This window comes from Leptonotus elevatus, chromosome 6 (assembly GCF_054856555.1).
Source record: "Leptonotus elevatus isolate MCC_2025b chromosome 6, RoL_Lele_1.0, whole genome shotgun sequence".
Lineage (NCBI taxonomy): Eukaryota > Metazoa > Chordata > Actinopteri > Syngnathiformes > Syngnathidae > Leptonotus > Leptonotus elevatus.
In genome coordinates, this window is record NC_141244.1 from 20827253 (window position 1) to 20845405 (window position 18153).

The window sequence follows — 18153 nt, forward strand, 5'->3', positions numbered from 1 at the left end:
TAGTGATAGTTTCCTCATTTAAAACCACATTTCCAATTTTTGTTGGGTATTTCGGGGAAGCTGGAGCGGATTGATGGCATTTCGGTTCATTTCAATGGGGAGAGATGATTTGAGACGTGTTTTAGGGTATGGTCACGCACCACTCAACTACAACTATGTAACCACACGACAAACAAGAACCCCACACACAACTTGGGAGTGCAGGTGTCACTATGTGCTCTAAAGCGCACGTGGTGATGTTGTGATGTCAAGCTAGTGACACACACGCACAAACCCACGAGCAACCCCCCCCCCCCCCAAGGTGTGTATTACTTTGTGTTGTTTCTTTTCTGTTGTGTTTGCTAACCAGAGCAGAAGTAATGCTTGCTTGCCCCCCTTCTCTCCCCCCTTATCCCCCTCCCTCCACGTCTGCTGCCCCTCCCACTCCTAAAAACACACCATAACAAACACACAAACAAGCTCACACATTTAACCACATTACTCACGCTGTGTACAGTATTTCATTAGCTATTAGCAACTCGCTAACATCGGGCACTTCACTGGTAGTGCTAGTAGCGCACAGAAGTCAACTAGTGCAGTTTTGGCAGTTTTTGGTGTGTGCGTGGGATTGTCTTGCTAGTGATGACAAAGACAATACTAGCACATAAACAAAAATTGGATATAAAAAAAAAAAAGCAGTGCAAAACTTCTAGTAGGACCGAGGAGGCTACTAGTGCAGCAAAGTAGTCCCACCCCTTGATGTAGAACGTTTCACACCCAAATGAAAACATCGAATTAATCCACCATGAGACCCCCCCCCCCCCCCACTTCCCTTCTCCCCCTCTCGAGGGACTCTCCATAACGTCGTTGACGTTTATGTCGCTCGGGAGAAAGATTAGCCATCCGATGCCTCAGATTATTTTAAACCAGTCCACCATTTTGTAATCATCTCATGTGATATCAGACCACAAAGTGTTCAATGTATATGAAAATTGACGATTCTGCTTTAAAAATATATACATTTTATGCAATAAATCCATGAGAAATGAATTTTTTTTTAATGAAGAAAAAAAAAGTGCAATTGCTCAATGGGCTGGTACTGCATGCAAAAAAAAAAAAAAAAGCAAACAATTAACAATATTTTTATTGTATGAGTAAACAACAAAAAATACTTACACAGCCGCATATTTACTTATTGTTTTCAATATTTTTTGCCCCAACTCACACATTTCTGTTTTTTGCTGAGCTTAGTCAACATTTTTTGAAGAATTTTTGGGGTTAAATTTTTTTATCTATCTGTTTTAAAGTCGAAAGCACAAAATTTTGTCTATTAAAAATAAATAAATAAATAACTTAAGTAATACAAGAATTACGGTCATGATAAAAAAAATATATATATTTGTGCGCTGACAGGACATTAAAAGATGGACGGAGAGGAGCATTTGTAGAAAACATTTTATTGGCCAGCGTGTCAATCCACGTAGCAAACAGACCGGGTACAAAAATCAAAGGAAAATGCTACAAAGAACACAACAAGTTCATCTACACAAAACAACTCCTTTAAAAATACCAATAGTAGCCATTAAAGATCATATACGCGACAGTGGTGAAACAAAAAAGGATCGCTAGCCTGCCTGCGACGGCGTGCTGTGATATCACGAGGACGCCTTATCCAAAAAAAACAACAACTGGAAACAGAATAGAAGAACAAATAGAGGTAGCAGGAGGCTAAGGTTCTACAAGAGAAGCCAGAGGAAGGTTCTAGAAGAGGTAGCCAGCCAGAAGGAGGAGGAAAAGGAGGTAGCAGAAATGCTAACAGTGCTAGCTGTTCAGTCACTTTGTGTGTGTGGACCGCACTTATTTGAAAACGTTGAATAAAGTTCACATCAGTGCTAGCTGACAACCTACACGCGCACACATTACAGACATGAAGGTTTACAATGTTTGTCCAACACGGTCGACCAATCAAAGCGCAGGAGGGAGAGCGAGGAGGGAGGGGCTAGCGAGGTAGGCAGCGTTATGAAGCAGAGGGGGCGGGGCTTAGGCGCTCGAGTAAGATGTCGCAGTCGCACCGACAAAGGCAGCCAGTGTGTGTGTGTGTGTGTGTGTGTGTTTTGAGAGTGGGCGGGGCTAAGCGCAGAAGTTGGATTCCGTCATCTTTGTTTTGGTTAGCAGGCGCAGAAAAGTCGGAGGCTCACAATGGTCAGCGCACTCGCAAACATTCAGTGTTAAATTTCACACGCACGCAAGCACCTTGACGCACGCGCAGGCAGGCAAGCACTCGCTCAGTTCGTGTTTAACACACTCACGCGCGCACACACACATTCAGTGTAAGTTTGATGCGAGGTAGACACTCGCCAGGTTGGAGGTGGTAATTTTGTACAGTGTTTGTCTGCAGGCTCCATCAGGCCCGACTATTCAGAAACAGTGTATATAACGTGTGTGCGTGTGTGTGTGTGTATGTGTGTGTGTGTGTCACCCTCGCCACTGAACAGAGCCCTGAGTGTGTGTGTGTGTGTGTCCAAGAAGATGTTTGTCAAGTGGTGGTATTGATGAGTAGCAAAGGCCAATAAAAGAGGCTGCAAGTGTGTGTTAGGGGGTGGGGTCTCAGTTATCTACTACACGGCCACCAGAGGGTGCTGGAGGGCCAACAGGGAGTGGGGGCACTCCATCAGGTTGTGCTGGCACTGGTCCCGGGTCTGGTGGAGAAAAAAATATGTAAATATCCGAGGTCACATGACATGTCTGATAATCACGTGACGGCGCACGTCATGTCAATACGCACACATGCCATTGGGGGCTCCCGGGTGGCGCGGGGGCATCATGGGAGGCATCCCGCCAGGTGGCGGTCCAGCGCTGGGCGGTCCGGCCAGCATACGTCCGGGCAGGGGCTGTCCCGGGCCCATGGGAGCTTACGGGGAAAAACAAAACATCTCACATATGACACTTGAAGGTGTCTTCAGGTGTGACTAGAGCTCAGCCTCACCTGTCTGACCCGGGTGGTGGGGGCCCATGGGGTGGAGACCCAAGGGAGGGTAACCGTGCATGGCGGCACCCGGTGGGGGTCCTCCGTGGAGAGGCGGCGGGGCTCCGTGGTGGGGAAGGGGGCCGCCGGGATGCATGCTGGGCGGTCCCGGGAGGGGTCCGGGGGCGTGTCCCTGACCCTGAGCCTGGGTGGCGGCGGCGGCGGCGGCAGCGGCAGCGGCTGCTGCCTGCTGCTCCATCTGCTGGCGAGCCTTCATCTCGGCGTACTTGAGCTGCTCCATGTGGAAGGCCTGACGCTCGGTCAACAGCTGCTGACGCTGAAGCTCCAACTAAGAAAAAAACAAAACAACATGAGAAACTACATGGGAGGTAGTTTGTAAGAAAGAACCTCAACCAAACTGTCAAAAATGTTGTTGACATGCTGACATTTTGATTGATAACTGGCACCACAGGAACAAGAACACTTGAGATTTGGTGACTGGTGCGCTTCGGTAGAGTTTGTGGATCTGCTCCAGAAGCTCAGGAGAGAATGTAAACAAATCCTTAAAAATAACTTTTTACTGCTCTTACTCAGGGGAACATAGCACAGGAACACAGCAACACACACGCAAAGGAATACACACACAGGAACACTAGTGGTGCAATGGATCACAAAGGTCGTGGTTTGGATCGGATCACGGATTTGAGTCACAGATCTTTTTCGGATCAGCAAAAAAATAAATAAAAAATAAACAAAAAATAGTACTTTGTTTTCATTTATTTTGTAAAGTGCTTTTCCCATTAAATAAAAAAAGAAAATCAATTCAAAATGTCTAATATAGCCGTTTAGGATTTAGGAACACATTTTTTAAGTGCAATATTATTTTTACATGGTTCATGTCACATGAACCATGTAAAAACATGAATCATGTGTAAAATAAAGTATTAATGGCTTAAAGTTGTGTTCCTATCATCTAAACAGCTAAGTTTGACATTTTGAGTTGAATGCTTTTTATTTTTAATGGGCAAAAGTGTTTTATAAAGTAAACAAATACAAAGTTCTATTTATATATATATATATATATGTTTTATAATAAAAAGACCTCAACGTGCAATTTAAGGCACATTCCCTTCCTTTAAACATGGAGAGTGAATTACAAGGTAGCCTTGGTCCAGAATATTGAAAAATAATTCAAGCAAGCCAGGTACCAGCTGTCAAACTTACCAGCCGGCAGCCAGACACACAGTGATCATGCTAACAGCTAGCCGCTAGCCACTTAAGTCGGAGACTTCTGCCGTATCATGCAACGACGGCGTAATTAATTAGCGGTTTCTTAGCGTCCTAAATTTGCAATTGCACATGAGTTCAGGATAGCGTTGTGTTGATGTTGGTCGCAACTACAATGTCAATCAAGGTAACGTCTAAAAGGGAAGTCAAGCTGGCCAACAGGCCACGACGTGGGCCAACTTAAAAATAAAAGTGTACTAATTGCCGTCAATGTATTACTGTATTTGGCAAACGTTATTTTGAAGTTAGGCTTAGCGTGTTATGTTACCAATCCGCTGATCAATCAGAACCAACCACGGATCAATGAACATTGCACCACTAAGGAGGTTCAAGTCTTGTGTGAGACTTACAGCCTCCTTTTCGCGGTCCATGATAGTTTCGAGCTCCTCAAAATGCCTCAGCTTGATCTCCAACTTCTTCATCTGAGTCTCCACCAGCAGAGCCACAAGTGACTTGATCTTCCTCTCCTCCACGGCCGCCAGGTGCTGACGAGAACATCGCATCCGAGATATTTACAACGGGAGCGCACGAGTGGTCACATGACTTGATGATGCAATGCGTCACCTTGGCCTTGGTGGCGGCAGACGCCAGGGCGGCGGCCGCCGCTGTGGCGATGTTTCCTTCGCGGTCCATCTCATGCTCCAGCTTTTTCCTCTTCTCCTCTTCTTCGTCTGGGGTGGCTTTTTCGTCCTTCTCCTTCTCCTGTTCAGAGGACGACGTCTCCATGGACTCGTCTTCATCTTTATCTGGCAGGAGGGGAAGACATGACACATCAACACGTCACATGACAGTGGACATGTTGCATTGTCAACAATCAGGTCCAGTGCAGCTAAGTGTGAAGTCATAAATCAAGAAGCCGACCAACCAGCAGGCGTGGCCTTGGCCTCCTGTCCGTCTTCGCTCTCGTCCTCTCGCTCCGAAATCTCGCCGGGCTCCTTCTTCACCTTCTCAGGAGCCTCCATCTTGTCACTTTTCTCGGCGGACTCGCTAGGCTTCTCTGCTTCATCTTTGGACTCAGCCTGGCGGAGTAAGACAGACATTTTACACTCCTCAAATCATTCATAAAGTATGTATGTAATTGTAAGTGAAATAACTACTGTCAAAAAAAAGTAAATAGTGTGCTGATGATTTTGACTCCTTTTTGGGACAATCATTAAAGTGTGCGTGTGGACAGATTTGCATCCATCGACTCGCTTTGTCCGTCTGCTTTTTTCCACACACCAGAACTGGACGTCAATAGATTTGCCATGTCACCTTGTCCCCCTGCTGGGAGTCTGTGTCCGTCTCTGTCTTGTCGCCATCTGTGGCCTCTGCAAGGGACGAAAAAAAAGAAAGAAAAAAAGTTCAGCGTCACAGTGGAATAATACTTAAAAAGTTCCATATTCATTATTTGCATTCATTGATTTTACTTACAAAAACATTGCCGATTTGAGAAAAATACAAGAAAACAAGTTGTAAACCCTCGCTGGGTTCAGAATCTAAAAAAAGATCCTGTAATGTTTTTTTGGAGGGAAAAAAAGGTTGAACATTCCTGAAAAAAAAGAGTTGCATAATTGTGAGATATGTTGTATAATAATGTGTATGGGGATAAAAAGTTGTATATTTTCTAGAAAATATTTTATATAAAAAAACAAAAACAACAATGCATATTTTTTATGTAGATATTTTAGTGTGTATTTATTTGATTTATTAAAAAAAAGTCTTATATTCCCCAAAAATAGTTAAGTGTTATATGAAAAATAAGGCATTTTCTGAAAAAAGGAAGATATTTTCTGAAAAAAAAAAATGTAAATAAAAAATTACCAGTAAACTGTATATTCATAAAAAAAAAAAAAAAAAAGCTAAGCTATACTCTTCTAGAACAAAAGTTCTATTTCTAGGAAAAGGTATTTGAGAACATCGTAAATTTTCTAGAAAGAAGTTGTATAAGGAAAAAGTTTGTATGTTAGAGAAAATGTTATATAGCAGGGTTCCCCAATTCTGGTCCTCAAGGTCCGGAGTCCTGCAGGTTTTAGATGTTTCTGTCTACCAAAACACCTGATACTAATGATTAGGATCATTATCAGGCATGCTGATGAGCTGATTATATCAATCAGGTGTGCTAGAGGGCGGAAACATCTAAAACCTGCAGGACTCAGGACCTCGAGTACCGGAATTGGTGAGCCCTGTTATAAAGCAATTGTAAGAAAAGTTGTACATTTTCTAATGAAAGGCAGTTCATTTACAAGAGAAGTTGTGCATATATTTTTTAAAGCATTCAAAATAGTTGTATATCTTGAATTCATATAAATAGCATTTGATGTGTGTCATGTGTACACATTTAGAGTGCGTAAACATGGATGAAGCACGTTGATTCCATGTGACCTTTAATCAGGAATAACATGATGGTGGCAGAGAGAAAAACATCTAAAGTGAGATTTAATCGAGAATAACATATGACGATGATGATGGCAGTGGGGGAAAAACATGATGTGCGATGACCCATTTTCCTACAGCCCCCTCCCCCCACGCGTTCCCTTACCCCATCTGCTCTGTAGTTTTAATCCACTGGTTAACGTGGCGGAATGTGAACACAGACACACACGTCTGACAAACAACAGCACTGCTACAATCTGCAGCCCTCTAGTGGTTGCACACGTGAAAACAAGAGCTCCAGATGATGAGAAACGGAAATTGCTTTAGGGCTTATCAGTTAACCGTGACCTTTCAAACGGTTAGCATTATCGTTTTAAATATTGGGAACTATCCACATAATTATTCAAGCATAAAAAAATAATACAAAAAAAGACTATTTAAGTTGCTTTATGTGCTTTCCCCTTGTTTACATTGTAGTAGACGTAGCATTAAGTACTTTAGGATCTTGCGTGAAATACATTTTTGGTGCAGCTGTTTAAAATTGGATGTGTGTAAAAATAAAACTTGGTGCAAGGCTTCAGAACAGAAGTGGGTAAACAGACTTTTTTTTGTGCATAAAATTAGTTAATTGTAAATAATACAATTAAAATATGAGAATGAAATTATTAATAAAATGCAACAGTTTACCTTCCGAAATATTCATAGCGTTTTCTCTCAAGTGTGACCCACCTGTCTTCTCTGGCTCCTCGGGGGCGGTGCCAGCAATGCCGCTGCTCTCCAGTCCAAAGGCAGGATCCACCTTTCCCGTGTTCCTGGCCGCTTCTTGCACCTTCTTCACGTGAGCCTCCACCAGCTCAGCGGGAACCTCCTCACGCACACGCGAGAACTCCTCTGCACAAACACGTGACGCTTCCGAATAAGTACGCTGGCGTATAAGAGATGGTCATTTGTTGTTTGAGACGTGTATTTTCTTGTAGGTGTATTATGGTGTTACCAAGCGCGGCCCTGGCGGCAGCGGACGCCACCCTGGGGTCCACCACGGAAGCCAGGAAGGCCACTGTGCTCATGACGGGGTTTCCGGACTGGCTGAAGGGGATGGGCTGGTAGGCCAGCGGGCCCAGCGACGACTCCGAGCTCTCGAGGTAGGGATCCTCGATGGGCAGACGCAGGAAGTGCAGGATGCACTCGTCTTGCGTGCGTGAGCCCACGTGCTCCGACACTTTGTTCCAGTCATCTTTGTACATCTCGAGAGCCTGCCGGGTGGGAAAAAACAACAACAAATATTTGGTGCTTAAGGGTGCTTGTAGAGAAACGTTAAAAACGTGAATGGTAAGGGACTGACCTCAAGCAGGAGCAAAGTTTCCTGCTCGGTCCAGTCTCGAGAAGACACCACTGATTTACCCTGAAAGCAGCAAACACAAACAAATGATAAATACAAGATTCTTTCTTTACTTTGGTTTTAAAATATCCTAAACGCTTGTTTGTAAATGCATTTAAATATACGTTTAGTTATGTGAAACACATTTTGTTACCTTGTTTTGTAATGCACTACATAAATAAAGCTGCCTCGCCTTATTTGGTCATGTGGCAACATTTTAAATCAATCACTGTAAATCAATTCAGAAAAACAGATAAAAAAAAAAAAAAAAAGAAGTAATCAATCTTTTGCAAAAGTATTTTACTAATTTAACATTTTCAATAATCCTATTATTTAATGTGAAACAAAAAATATTTATACATGTAAAATTTTATATCCACAGTAAAATAATTACTTTTAATATTATATTAATTTAATTTACAATTAAATCATGCTTGTAAAGCCATTTAATGAAACAAAAAAGTTTCACTTGTGTTTATTTACGTTTCTCCATCACAAAATATATATTATAATATTACCAGTGTCCCAAAGATGTATTTAGTTTTTTAAATGTTCTTTTATGCTAGAGTTGGCAATGGTAGTTATTACAAAAATGGCCAGCAGGTGGCAGCATAGATCAACCAGGGCCATGTTGCAAACAAGTCGTTTTCCCCACAGTTTAAAACAGATTTGTGAATATTGACGAAACTTAGCTATATTCTAATGCTAATTGGTGCAAAGCGAAAACAGATAGAAATATACTTTTCCATGTTTTTATAGAAATAGAACACAATATAGTGCGGGCCTTGCAAAATCAGTCAAAATCAAGTAAAACAGCCGGGAGCAAAGGGATTGCTTCAGTGAAAATGGCTGGGAGTGAATGAGTAAATAAGAAAAAATATATATATTAAAACATTTTTTAATGACTCGTTGACAGCTTATAACCACTAAAATGAGGTCTGCATTCCTTAATTTGGTTCACAGGTGACAAAGCCTTGGTGGAGGTCTGGGATCAAGTGTCACTTTCATTGCCTTTTGAGAATGATGTGTACTGTAAGTAAATGAGTTATTCACACCTTTGAATTCTTCTTGTACTGGTCGGTGCGGAGGCCAAAGTTCTGGAGGTCGATGGCTTTGTCTTTCATTTTGTCAGGGAAATTGGCCATCTGCTGCTGCGGCGGAATCTGCAACATTGAAGGACGCGCACACACAATGTTAAGTTGTTGCCGCTTGCCGCCTCCCGCTGCTGCTTTCCGTTCCACACTCTTACCGGCAGAGGTCTGTGGTTGAGGGGCATGAGGCCAGAGGGTGTGTCGGCCAGCACGGTGAAGTGGGGGGTCGGTGGGGGGCCCATGGGCAAAGGTCTACTGTCTGAGTCCACCTGGTAGTTCACCAAGCCCCATTGCTCCAGGAAAGCATGAGCCCTGCACAAGATATGACATTTGTCGGCATTTACAGATAAATATTAGGAACACACAAAAGCAGACTTAATTATTGGGAAATTTTTTTTTCTTCAAAACAAAAAACAAAATAGATTTTTCTCTCTCCAAATGGCTTAATTCTGTTAAGATTAATATACCTAAAAATATGACTATTCACATAAAATGTACCTAATATTTGTTTTCTTTTTTGGGGGGAGTAAAAAATACCCTTGTAAACGACCCCCAAAAAACCCGCATTCTGGCAACATTGCAAATTTGCAAAAATAGATGCACAATAAAGACATTACTTATTTAGTCTCTATAGTATACTTATTCCCATGTAAGATTGGTCCTAACTCTCTTTTTGTACTTTTGTCTCACCTCATGATGGCACACACGTCCCCCGTCAGGTTCCTGCGGCAGGAGGTGGAGGTGAGGTACTCTTGGGGGTTGAGGCGGTAAGTGTCGATCATGAAGTTGCGGTAGGCCAGGTATCTGTTTGGGAGGGTGGGAACCAAAACATGAGCGGAAGTTCTCGTCATAAAAATGTCACTGCTTGTTTTAATAAGGGGAAAAAGTCATTATTTTTTCAAAATCATACTGAATTAAAACTTACCCACAACTTAGTGATTCTCTTAAGTTAGGTATATTAGGTAACACATTTGCACAGTATACAGTATATTTTTTTAAAGTATATTTCAGTTGTATTTAACTTTTAAGTACAATACATTTGCATTTACTTATTTATAAAATGTTTGTTTTCAAACATTTTGTGTATATTTCCTTATGTGAAAGCATTTCTTGAAAAAAAAGTCCCCCAAAATATGAACCCCCCCAAAAAGACAATATTCTTTTTTGGGTCAACAAAAAAATATTTTAAATCTCATAAATATTGGAGCTTTACCTCCCCAAAACATGACTATTCTCATAAAAATTGACCTTTCTCTCAAAAATGACTTGAATTATGAATTTTACATTTCTTTTTCTCCCCCTAAAATGTTTTATCATAAATGTATTCTCACATCATTAATACTCATTTTCAACAACAACAAAAATTGATTTTCTACTACTCAATATTCATTCATCCCCCAAAATATGACTAAAGGAACTGCATATTTCAGTGCTCACATTTCTGGAGTTTTGGACTTGTTCTTCCCATTGAAAAACTCTGGCAGCGCTCTCCTCTCAATCTCGTGGATGCTGAAAGTGGCGAAGAAACAAGGTGACACTTTGAAAAAAGTCCCAGTTTTTTGGGGGGCCTTCGGGGTCGCCGGCTCACCAGTTGTAGTCGAACCAGGCGCTATAGCTGGGGATGATGATGTGGTGCGTCTGCTCAGTCACGTTATCCTCGCCCGCGTCCATCAGGCGGCTCATCTCTGCTTTGCTCTGATCCTCGTCCTCCTGAACGCAAAATGATCATTTTGGTCATGCTCATTCTGAAATTTTAATAGCATTTCGTTCTCTCTCTAGTTAGGATGAACTGATGGCAATTTAAATGAAATAAAAAGCTACCTTCCCGCCAGACAGCACAGAGTCATCCTCCATGTCATCTACAGAGAGAAAGCAGCACAATTGACATGATCAATATTTTAGTAGGTTGTGAAGTGACGCGTTGCTGTCACGTACCAATGTCTGCTCCGTTGTCCCCTTTGAGAGGTGTGCTGTCAGCGTCCTTCTTTGAATGAGCTGTGTGGACAAAAGACAGTGTCAAGAATGCAATAACACAATTGTTTTGTTTTTTTTATTTGGGGGGGAACTTACCACTCTTAGAAACACTTCCCTCCTCGATGCTCGCACCAGCAGACGAGTCGTCCAGGTCCTTGGTGACGTCATCCTCAGTGTCCTCCTCTTCGCCGCGGTGTCCTCGCCGCTTCCAGTAATGTCCCTGGTTCCTGAAAAAGGAAGTAGATGTCAGTATCTCAGATGATTCGCTGATAGCTGACATCATCGGCAACAAATAAAAGCACATTCGCTAAATTGAATGTAAACTCATTTAAGTATGGGCTTAACTTTATAAAGCAACACATTCAAAATGGCAAAAATGTAATCCCCGGTGGTCCACCAGGCTTTCCTTGCCAAAATAATCATTTGAACTTGTGCGCACTGACTTCCCCCATCAATGAACGTTGAATAGTAGTCGCTGGATGTTTTTCGCCCCACCCTCCCTTTGACAAACATGACATTTGAGTCAGACATCGAAATTGCGATTAAATTTCGATTTCTCTTTCAGCACAAATTTGACGTCTATGGCTGACATGGCATATACAGCGTGGCGTGTTCCTTACCCCTTCTTTCCGCCTTTCTTGCGAGATTCGGCGGGCGTGCTGGGCGGCGAGGGTGAGCGCCTCCTCTTCTTGCCGGCCGAGTTGGCCTTGCGCTCCTTGCGATCGGGCGTACGGGAAGACGACTGATCAGACAAACGCCCGTGCAGCGCGGCGGGAGCGAGGGATGGAGGATGAGATAAAAGAGTGGCAGAATGAGAGGATGGAACGTTCACACACACCAGGGGGGGGGGGGGAGCAACAGGCGGGGAGGAGGTAGGGGAGGGGATGCAGTGGCGTGGACCCATGAGCAGGGTTCCTGTCTACTGTCAGTACTTCATTTGGATTTCATGTAATTGTGATTCATTATTGAACAAAACAAATACCAACTTGTTAAAAGGTAGGCATACATTTTTAATGTTTGTATTTTCTTATTTAATATAAATCATTTAACTAGTTAATATGTTCAATGAATAAAAACAGGTAAAAAAAATGTTAACCTAATTTTTTTCAATACATTTTATTTCATTTGAATAAGATGTCAATCCACCTGTTTTTTTTTTCATGCTTTTGTTTTCATTTTATGTTTTGTGTTTGTTTTTTGTTTTTCTTTTCTTGTCTTTGTTCTATTATATGGGGGGAAATGTTAAATAAAATATATATTTTTAAAAACATTTAATTTCATTATAAATCAGTAAGCAACTTTAATTTTAAAAAACTCTTTCACTAATTTTGCATTCTGTTAATCAATTATTTAATGAAACAAACAAATAAAAATAATTTAAAATGAATGAACGCCAAATATTTTACAAGAAGCAAATACTATAGTTTTCTTAAGGTTTTAAACAATTTGATATCATAATTAATTAACCATTTTTTTTAATTAAAGAAATACAAAATTGTTAAAGGTAAATGTTAAACTGCTTTTAGTTCAGTTTTACACTGTAAATCAATTAATTTGAAAAACAGATGAAAAAAAGGAATAATTATCTTATGTAAAAGTATTTTACTAATTTAATGGTTTATATTTTCAATCATTCTATTATTTAATGTGAAACGGAAAATTAACGAATATATAAATGTAAAGGTTTATACCCACAATATAATAATTATTTCTAATGTTATATAAATTTACAATCCAATTATGCTTCAGTAGCCATTTAATGAAACAAAAATGTTTGATTTTAGTTAAATTGTAATTTTGCATATATTTTTGTAGAACAGTATTTACAAAATATGGATTAACCAATTTTCTATTGTTATAGAGTAATACATAATTAATAAATATGCTAGATTTAAATGTTGATCAAATAAACAAAATTTATAGTTTATAGTACAGGTATAACAACAATTATTGTAATCCTATTTGAATTGTAATTTATGAACCAATTTAATAAAATACGTAAATGCTCAACATGAACATTTTTCTCAAATATATTTTTTATTGTTTTATTAACAATAACATTAAACAAAAAATTTAACAATGCTTTCATGAAATAAAAGAATACAAAAAACTAAAACTATTTTAGGGGGGGTGCTAAATTAATGCTTCAGAAAAGGCCTCTTAACATCTTTGCTGTTTATAGACTGTGTATGCAAGTAAACAGACTGTACAATTGAGAATTCTTATTCTTCTGAATTTTAAGTGCAAGAGTACATTGAAGAGCTTTTTGTCAACATGAACAGAAACCCTGAGGTGCTTTGGAAGAAGAGAAAAGGCGTGAGGAAGGATGACGACAGACAAGACAGACAGGAGACAGACAGACAGACAGACAGACAGACAGACAGGGCAGCTTCATGCAAGAAGACATTTCACAAGCGTCCCATACAAGAAACAACCTCACAATAAACAAAGTGTTACGTTTTCGTAACATTTACCTCCTCCTCCTTCAGGAAGATCTTCTGGCGGAAGGTGACGGGCTTCTTGTTGTCGTCTACCTCGTAGTCTTCCTCATTCATCCACTCGTTGAAGGCATCCGTGTCCAGGACCCACCTGGCATGGACCTGAGGTAGGGGGCCACATTTGCATTATTATTCTAATAGCGCACGTGTTGTCCAACAGAGAAAATGTGGCGATTGGAACTAGGGCTAAACAACTAATTGAATTGAAAATCAACATTGCAGTGAAGTAGAAGGCAATTTTCAAATCACGAAGGCTAGAATTTGAAAAAGCAAACAACAATAACATTATTTATCAAAATTGTTCAGCCCTACTTGCAACAGAGAGAAGCTACTTTACAAAGGCACAGTCAGTGTTGCCAACTTAGTAACATTCCCAACCCCTTGAGCGCCTTTTTTTTCTTCTTCAAAAAAGCAAAGATTGAAAACTCAATATCAGTGGAATCATTTTCGCATTGCTTTATGCCCAGAAAGGAGCCGGGTGGAAGGTAATGACGCTGAACATTGCCTTAAGACATAGGGTCCATTCAACCTGTACTTTGCAAAAGCAGTGATCAATCCACGTCGGAAGCTTTTGCCTCGAGGTACTGTACGTCCAAGCTGCAAATATTTTGTTGAGGTTGCCTTGCCTCACCTGTGCAACTCCACATAAGAAAAGGCCATGTAAGAGGGGGGTGCCGTTTTACACTGTACTTTTCAGTGATGGATTTTTATAAACAAAAATCGGACTTTTGAGTGACGACATACGCAGCAGCAAACTTCACATTTGGCCACCCTCAGTTCACGTTTGTTACCTCGCAGCGTTGTGCTTTGTACTCACAATAGATTAAAGCATGCAATCTAAATTCTACAAAACATTCTTTCTTAATTTCTTATATTTGCAAATTGAATTTCCCTGATATCCCTGACTAATTGGCTTGCTTTGTGCAGTTACTTGATGGTCGTTCCCCCCCACTGGACTGGACTATTCTTCTGTTATTTGAGTGTATGTAGTTCTTTTTATCTGTACATAAGGTTTTTTCTTCTTCTTTTAATTCAGTTATAGTTAAGTCTATCTGCGAGGGTCACCCATTACGGTGGCCCTATTCACTATTTTATGATTGGATATATGGTTGTCGGGGTACTGTTTTGTTTTGTGTTTGTTTGTTTTTTGGGGGGGGGGGGGGTATGTGTGTGTGTTGCTAGGGATCTTTGTCTCCCCTTTTCTATTGTCACCTAAGATGCCGTATTGAGATTGTCTACAGTCTAAAAGTGCTATGTTTGTGCCCTATGCGACTAAACATTTCAACTAAAAAAAATTTTTTTTTTTAACAAATAAACAAATTCTACAAAACATTTTGCCCTCATGCTCACCTTCCAAGGTCGGTCGGCACTAGGCGGCTCCTCCACGTCGCCGTCCACCTCACCAGCTGCCATCCAGGTGTCGTAGCTGACGAGAAGAAACTTTTAAGAGTCAAAACTTCTGGAGGACGCATGTGAACTTCTACAAGTCGTCCTTCATGCTCACCTGTCTGGGTAGAGACCCCAGTGGACCAGAACCTGCTTGTCTTTCCTCATGACGGGACGCAGCCATTCCTCTGAAACACACCATTTCAAAATAAAGGATAAAAAAAAAAAAATCAGAAAGACAGCTTGAAGAATACTAACCTTCATCCTGCTGTGATGGAGTTGGGAAAATGAGGTGTGTAGCCTTGGACTTGTCCTCAGTAATGGCACCCTATGAGAGGAAGAGCAAAGTTCTAGAAGGGGCAAAAAGTGACGGTGTGGCTGCCACGGGGTCATCTGATGCTCACCTGGTGCCTCTTGATGGCATCTTTAAGCTTACTGGCTTGCTTGGCTTCCATGTCGGGAGACAAGAAGACGGTAGGTCGGGTGAGGCAGTTGTTCTGGAATAACACGTTCAAAAATGTTTCAAATGTGGATCAATGACTGCTTTTGCAATCTACTGTATAACTGCCTTCATACCTGCACCAAGTTTTTCTCTACGTTTAAAAACATCTCCACATTTCTGTCCATACGGGAAGGGTTCTGCAGGTCAAAGCGCCGCCTGAGGATGGCAGTTGAGAGCGTATGTGAGGGTGAATTTGCATGTTATTGCCATGCAAAGAATGAAATTTTAAAGCATGAACTCACCAGCCCTGCTCGCTCTTGAACTTGTAGACGGAGCCCAGAATATGGCAGAGAGCGCCCCCGGCCTTCATGTCCAGAAAGCACTTGGCCTTGGGGTAGAAAATAAACAATGAGGACACAAACAGGAGCAGACAACGTGGAAAGTAAAGACGGAGGTAAGAGGTGGTACCGGCAGCTTGGTGAGAGCGGGATTGTTGACTTTGCGTCCAAACGATTCCTCCTGGAACTGAAGCAGCTGCACCACCAGGCCAGCCAGAGACTTGCTGGAAGGAGAGTCATTCTGGACATACTAACAACACACAGATATTTGACATTAAAGCACAGCACGCACTCTCATGGAATTCCTGAAAATCTGAAATATAAAGACACCGTATACCTTTTTATCTTTTTAAAGTTTTGCTCAAACTTTTGATCAACGTGCCCTAAGCCTCGCGTTGCAAATGTTACAGCTCATTTGTTGTCTATGTTTGGTCACGTGATGTTGGCAATGCGAGTCCGAGGGCACTTTGACGTCAATTTAGGTCGACAGCAAGGAGCAGTACTACATAATGTCATCTTCCCAAGATGTCTCAAAAAAGGCGGATTCATCTGCTTACAGCTTATTCCACAATCATATTATTAATCAGAATAGTTTAAATTAGTTGAGGGCACATAGAACATTACTGCAAAGAAAACTTTTGACTTGACAACAACAGGAAAGTTGTATATAGACAATACTTGCTGTAAATACAAATTGTCATTTGAACTAGACAGCTATTAAGCATGCAAGAAACTGTCAGATATGATAATAAATCAAGCATAAATAAAGATGTTTTGTGCAATCAGAATTGCTGATTTGTTGTTGTTGTCAATGTCACCTCGAATATGAGGCGTAAGCAGCCAGTTTAACGCTTTACACCTCAATTTCTACAGTGTAAATGTTGAGAGTTTAATAACATTCGCCAGTGCGTGCTAGCTGGTTAGCTTTACGGAGTATGCCTATTGGATAAAAGGTGCATCATTAAAAGCTGCTCTTGGTGTGAGCCATGCTACGCATCATTGTATAGAAAGGTGGGAAAAGCCGTCACCCCAAAACACCAAATAAAAGCCAGTTGATCCATAAAGCTGCGGACTTTTGGATAAACTCGCGTCAGTCCTCCATTGTCAGCGCGCCAGGGGCCTTCATTGGAATCAATGGGGCGACATGCTAATGCTAAGCTAAAGTAGCTCTCACCTTCTTGTAGTGCTTGCCGATCCACAGACGAACCGTCTCCAGTTGGGATATGGTCTCGGAACTCTCCCAGAATTTGGCGGACGGGCCACCGTCTTTCTTGCGTCCCACCGCGGTCCCGCCGCCGCTGACGGGGCCAGTGGTCAGCCCGCTAGCCGTGGTCGCCGCCGTCGCCATTGTGTGTGTTTTTGTTCGCTGCGTTTGTCTTTCTCCTCCGCCGCCTTGCTACTACGACTAGCAGCCGCTCTGCCGTTACTGCGCAAGTGCAGACGTGTTTACTTTTCAACTCTCGCGAGTTGCGAGAATTGTTGGATTGTGGGAAATGTAGTCCTTTATGATAGATAGATAGATAGATAGATAGATAGATAGATAGATAGATAGATAGATAGATAGATAGATAGATAGATAGATAGATAGATAGATAGATAGATAGATAGATAGATAGATAGATAGATAGGCGCAACCCCAAAAAAGTGAAAAGAAAAAAATCTGCATTTGAGGTGGACCCAAGGAAAAATAGCATCTTATCTACAGTAAGCAGGACGAAAATGAGACAGATATTTCAAGGTGTAGCCTATTGGCAACTAATAAATAATACATAAATGTAGTCCAATTATGCCAAAGCAGTAGCCATACAACTAATGCCTAGGGAAAGTATTGTAGTGGCAGCAATATAATGTATAATGACATGTTGATGAATCATAATACACGCAGTAGCCTACCTATTTTGCATGAAAACCCTATTATTAGGCGTTGCATGTATGCATGACATGGCAAATTGAAGTCAGTTGGAACATACATACAGCCAAGGAACCATGAATATATATATATATATATATATATGGTGTAAACAGTGTATAGTGTGTATGTACATGCATAATATTGATTGCACATGTGAAAAATGTATACATTGCTGCACAATGTTCATATTCTCCTCACCCATCGGAGAATTGCTACAGTATGAATACTGTATTGCATAAAATATACTATGAATCGTTTCCATCATCAAAGGCGAATAAGTCTGTTTGAAAAAAAAAGCTCATTTTCTGCAGCGTGTCGTAGATAAGATGTGAATAATTGTCGAAGATTGAGAGTTATTTGCTCAGTGAACACTGGTTCTTCACTGATTCAAACGTTTCCATTTGCAGTCACATGACGTCACCAGCCTTGAAAAAACAAATGAGTCTCACATGAAGAAGATAGAAGCAATTTTAATTGTGACAGATATCAGGTATGAGAATATAATTAAGTGAATTGTCACTTAACCTTGATACAATAATGCATTATTG

The 18153-nt window shown here is 41.0% G+C and overlaps 1 protein-coding gene across 3 annotated transcripts; it reads right to left on the reverse strand.

Moving 5' to 3' along the window:
• Positions 1–1416: 1416 nt before the first annotated feature.
• Positions 1417–17109, reverse strand: LOC147172669 (SWI/SNF complex subunit SMARCC1-like). 3 transcript variants are annotated; one of them, XM_086078713.1, is made up of 28 exons: positions 16868–17109; positions 15824–15943; positions 15658–15743; positions 15490–15571; positions 15318–15410; positions 15172–15241; positions 15032–15101; positions 14878–14953; positions 13504–13629; positions 11650–11744; positions 11126–11256; positions 10991–11050; positions 10877–10914; positions 10644–10765; positions 10493–10564; positions 9746–9859; positions 9214–9367; positions 9020–9127; positions 7929–7988; positions 7581–7839; positions 7316–7477; positions 5486–5541; positions 5097–5250; positions 4796–4977; positions 4582–4716; positions 2966–3293; positions 2765–2890; positions 1417–2678 (listed from the first exon to the last, which is right to left on the reverse strand). In XM_086078713.1, the coding sequence occupies exons 1-28, from the start codon at positions 17039–17041 to the stop codon at positions 2587–2589; spliced, it is 3345 nt and encodes a 1114-aa protein (XP_085934839.1). In that variant the 5' UTR covers positions 17042–17109; the 3' UTR covers positions 1417–2586. The 3 variants fall into 3 exon arrangements, with proteins under 3 accessions (XP_085934839.1, XP_085934838.1, XP_085934836.1); XM_086078712.1 differs by having other exon boundaries at positions 10644–10762; positions 11650–11771; XM_086078710.1 differs by having other exon boundaries at positions 11650–11771.
• Between the last annotated feature and the right edge of the window lie 1044 nt (positions 17110–18153).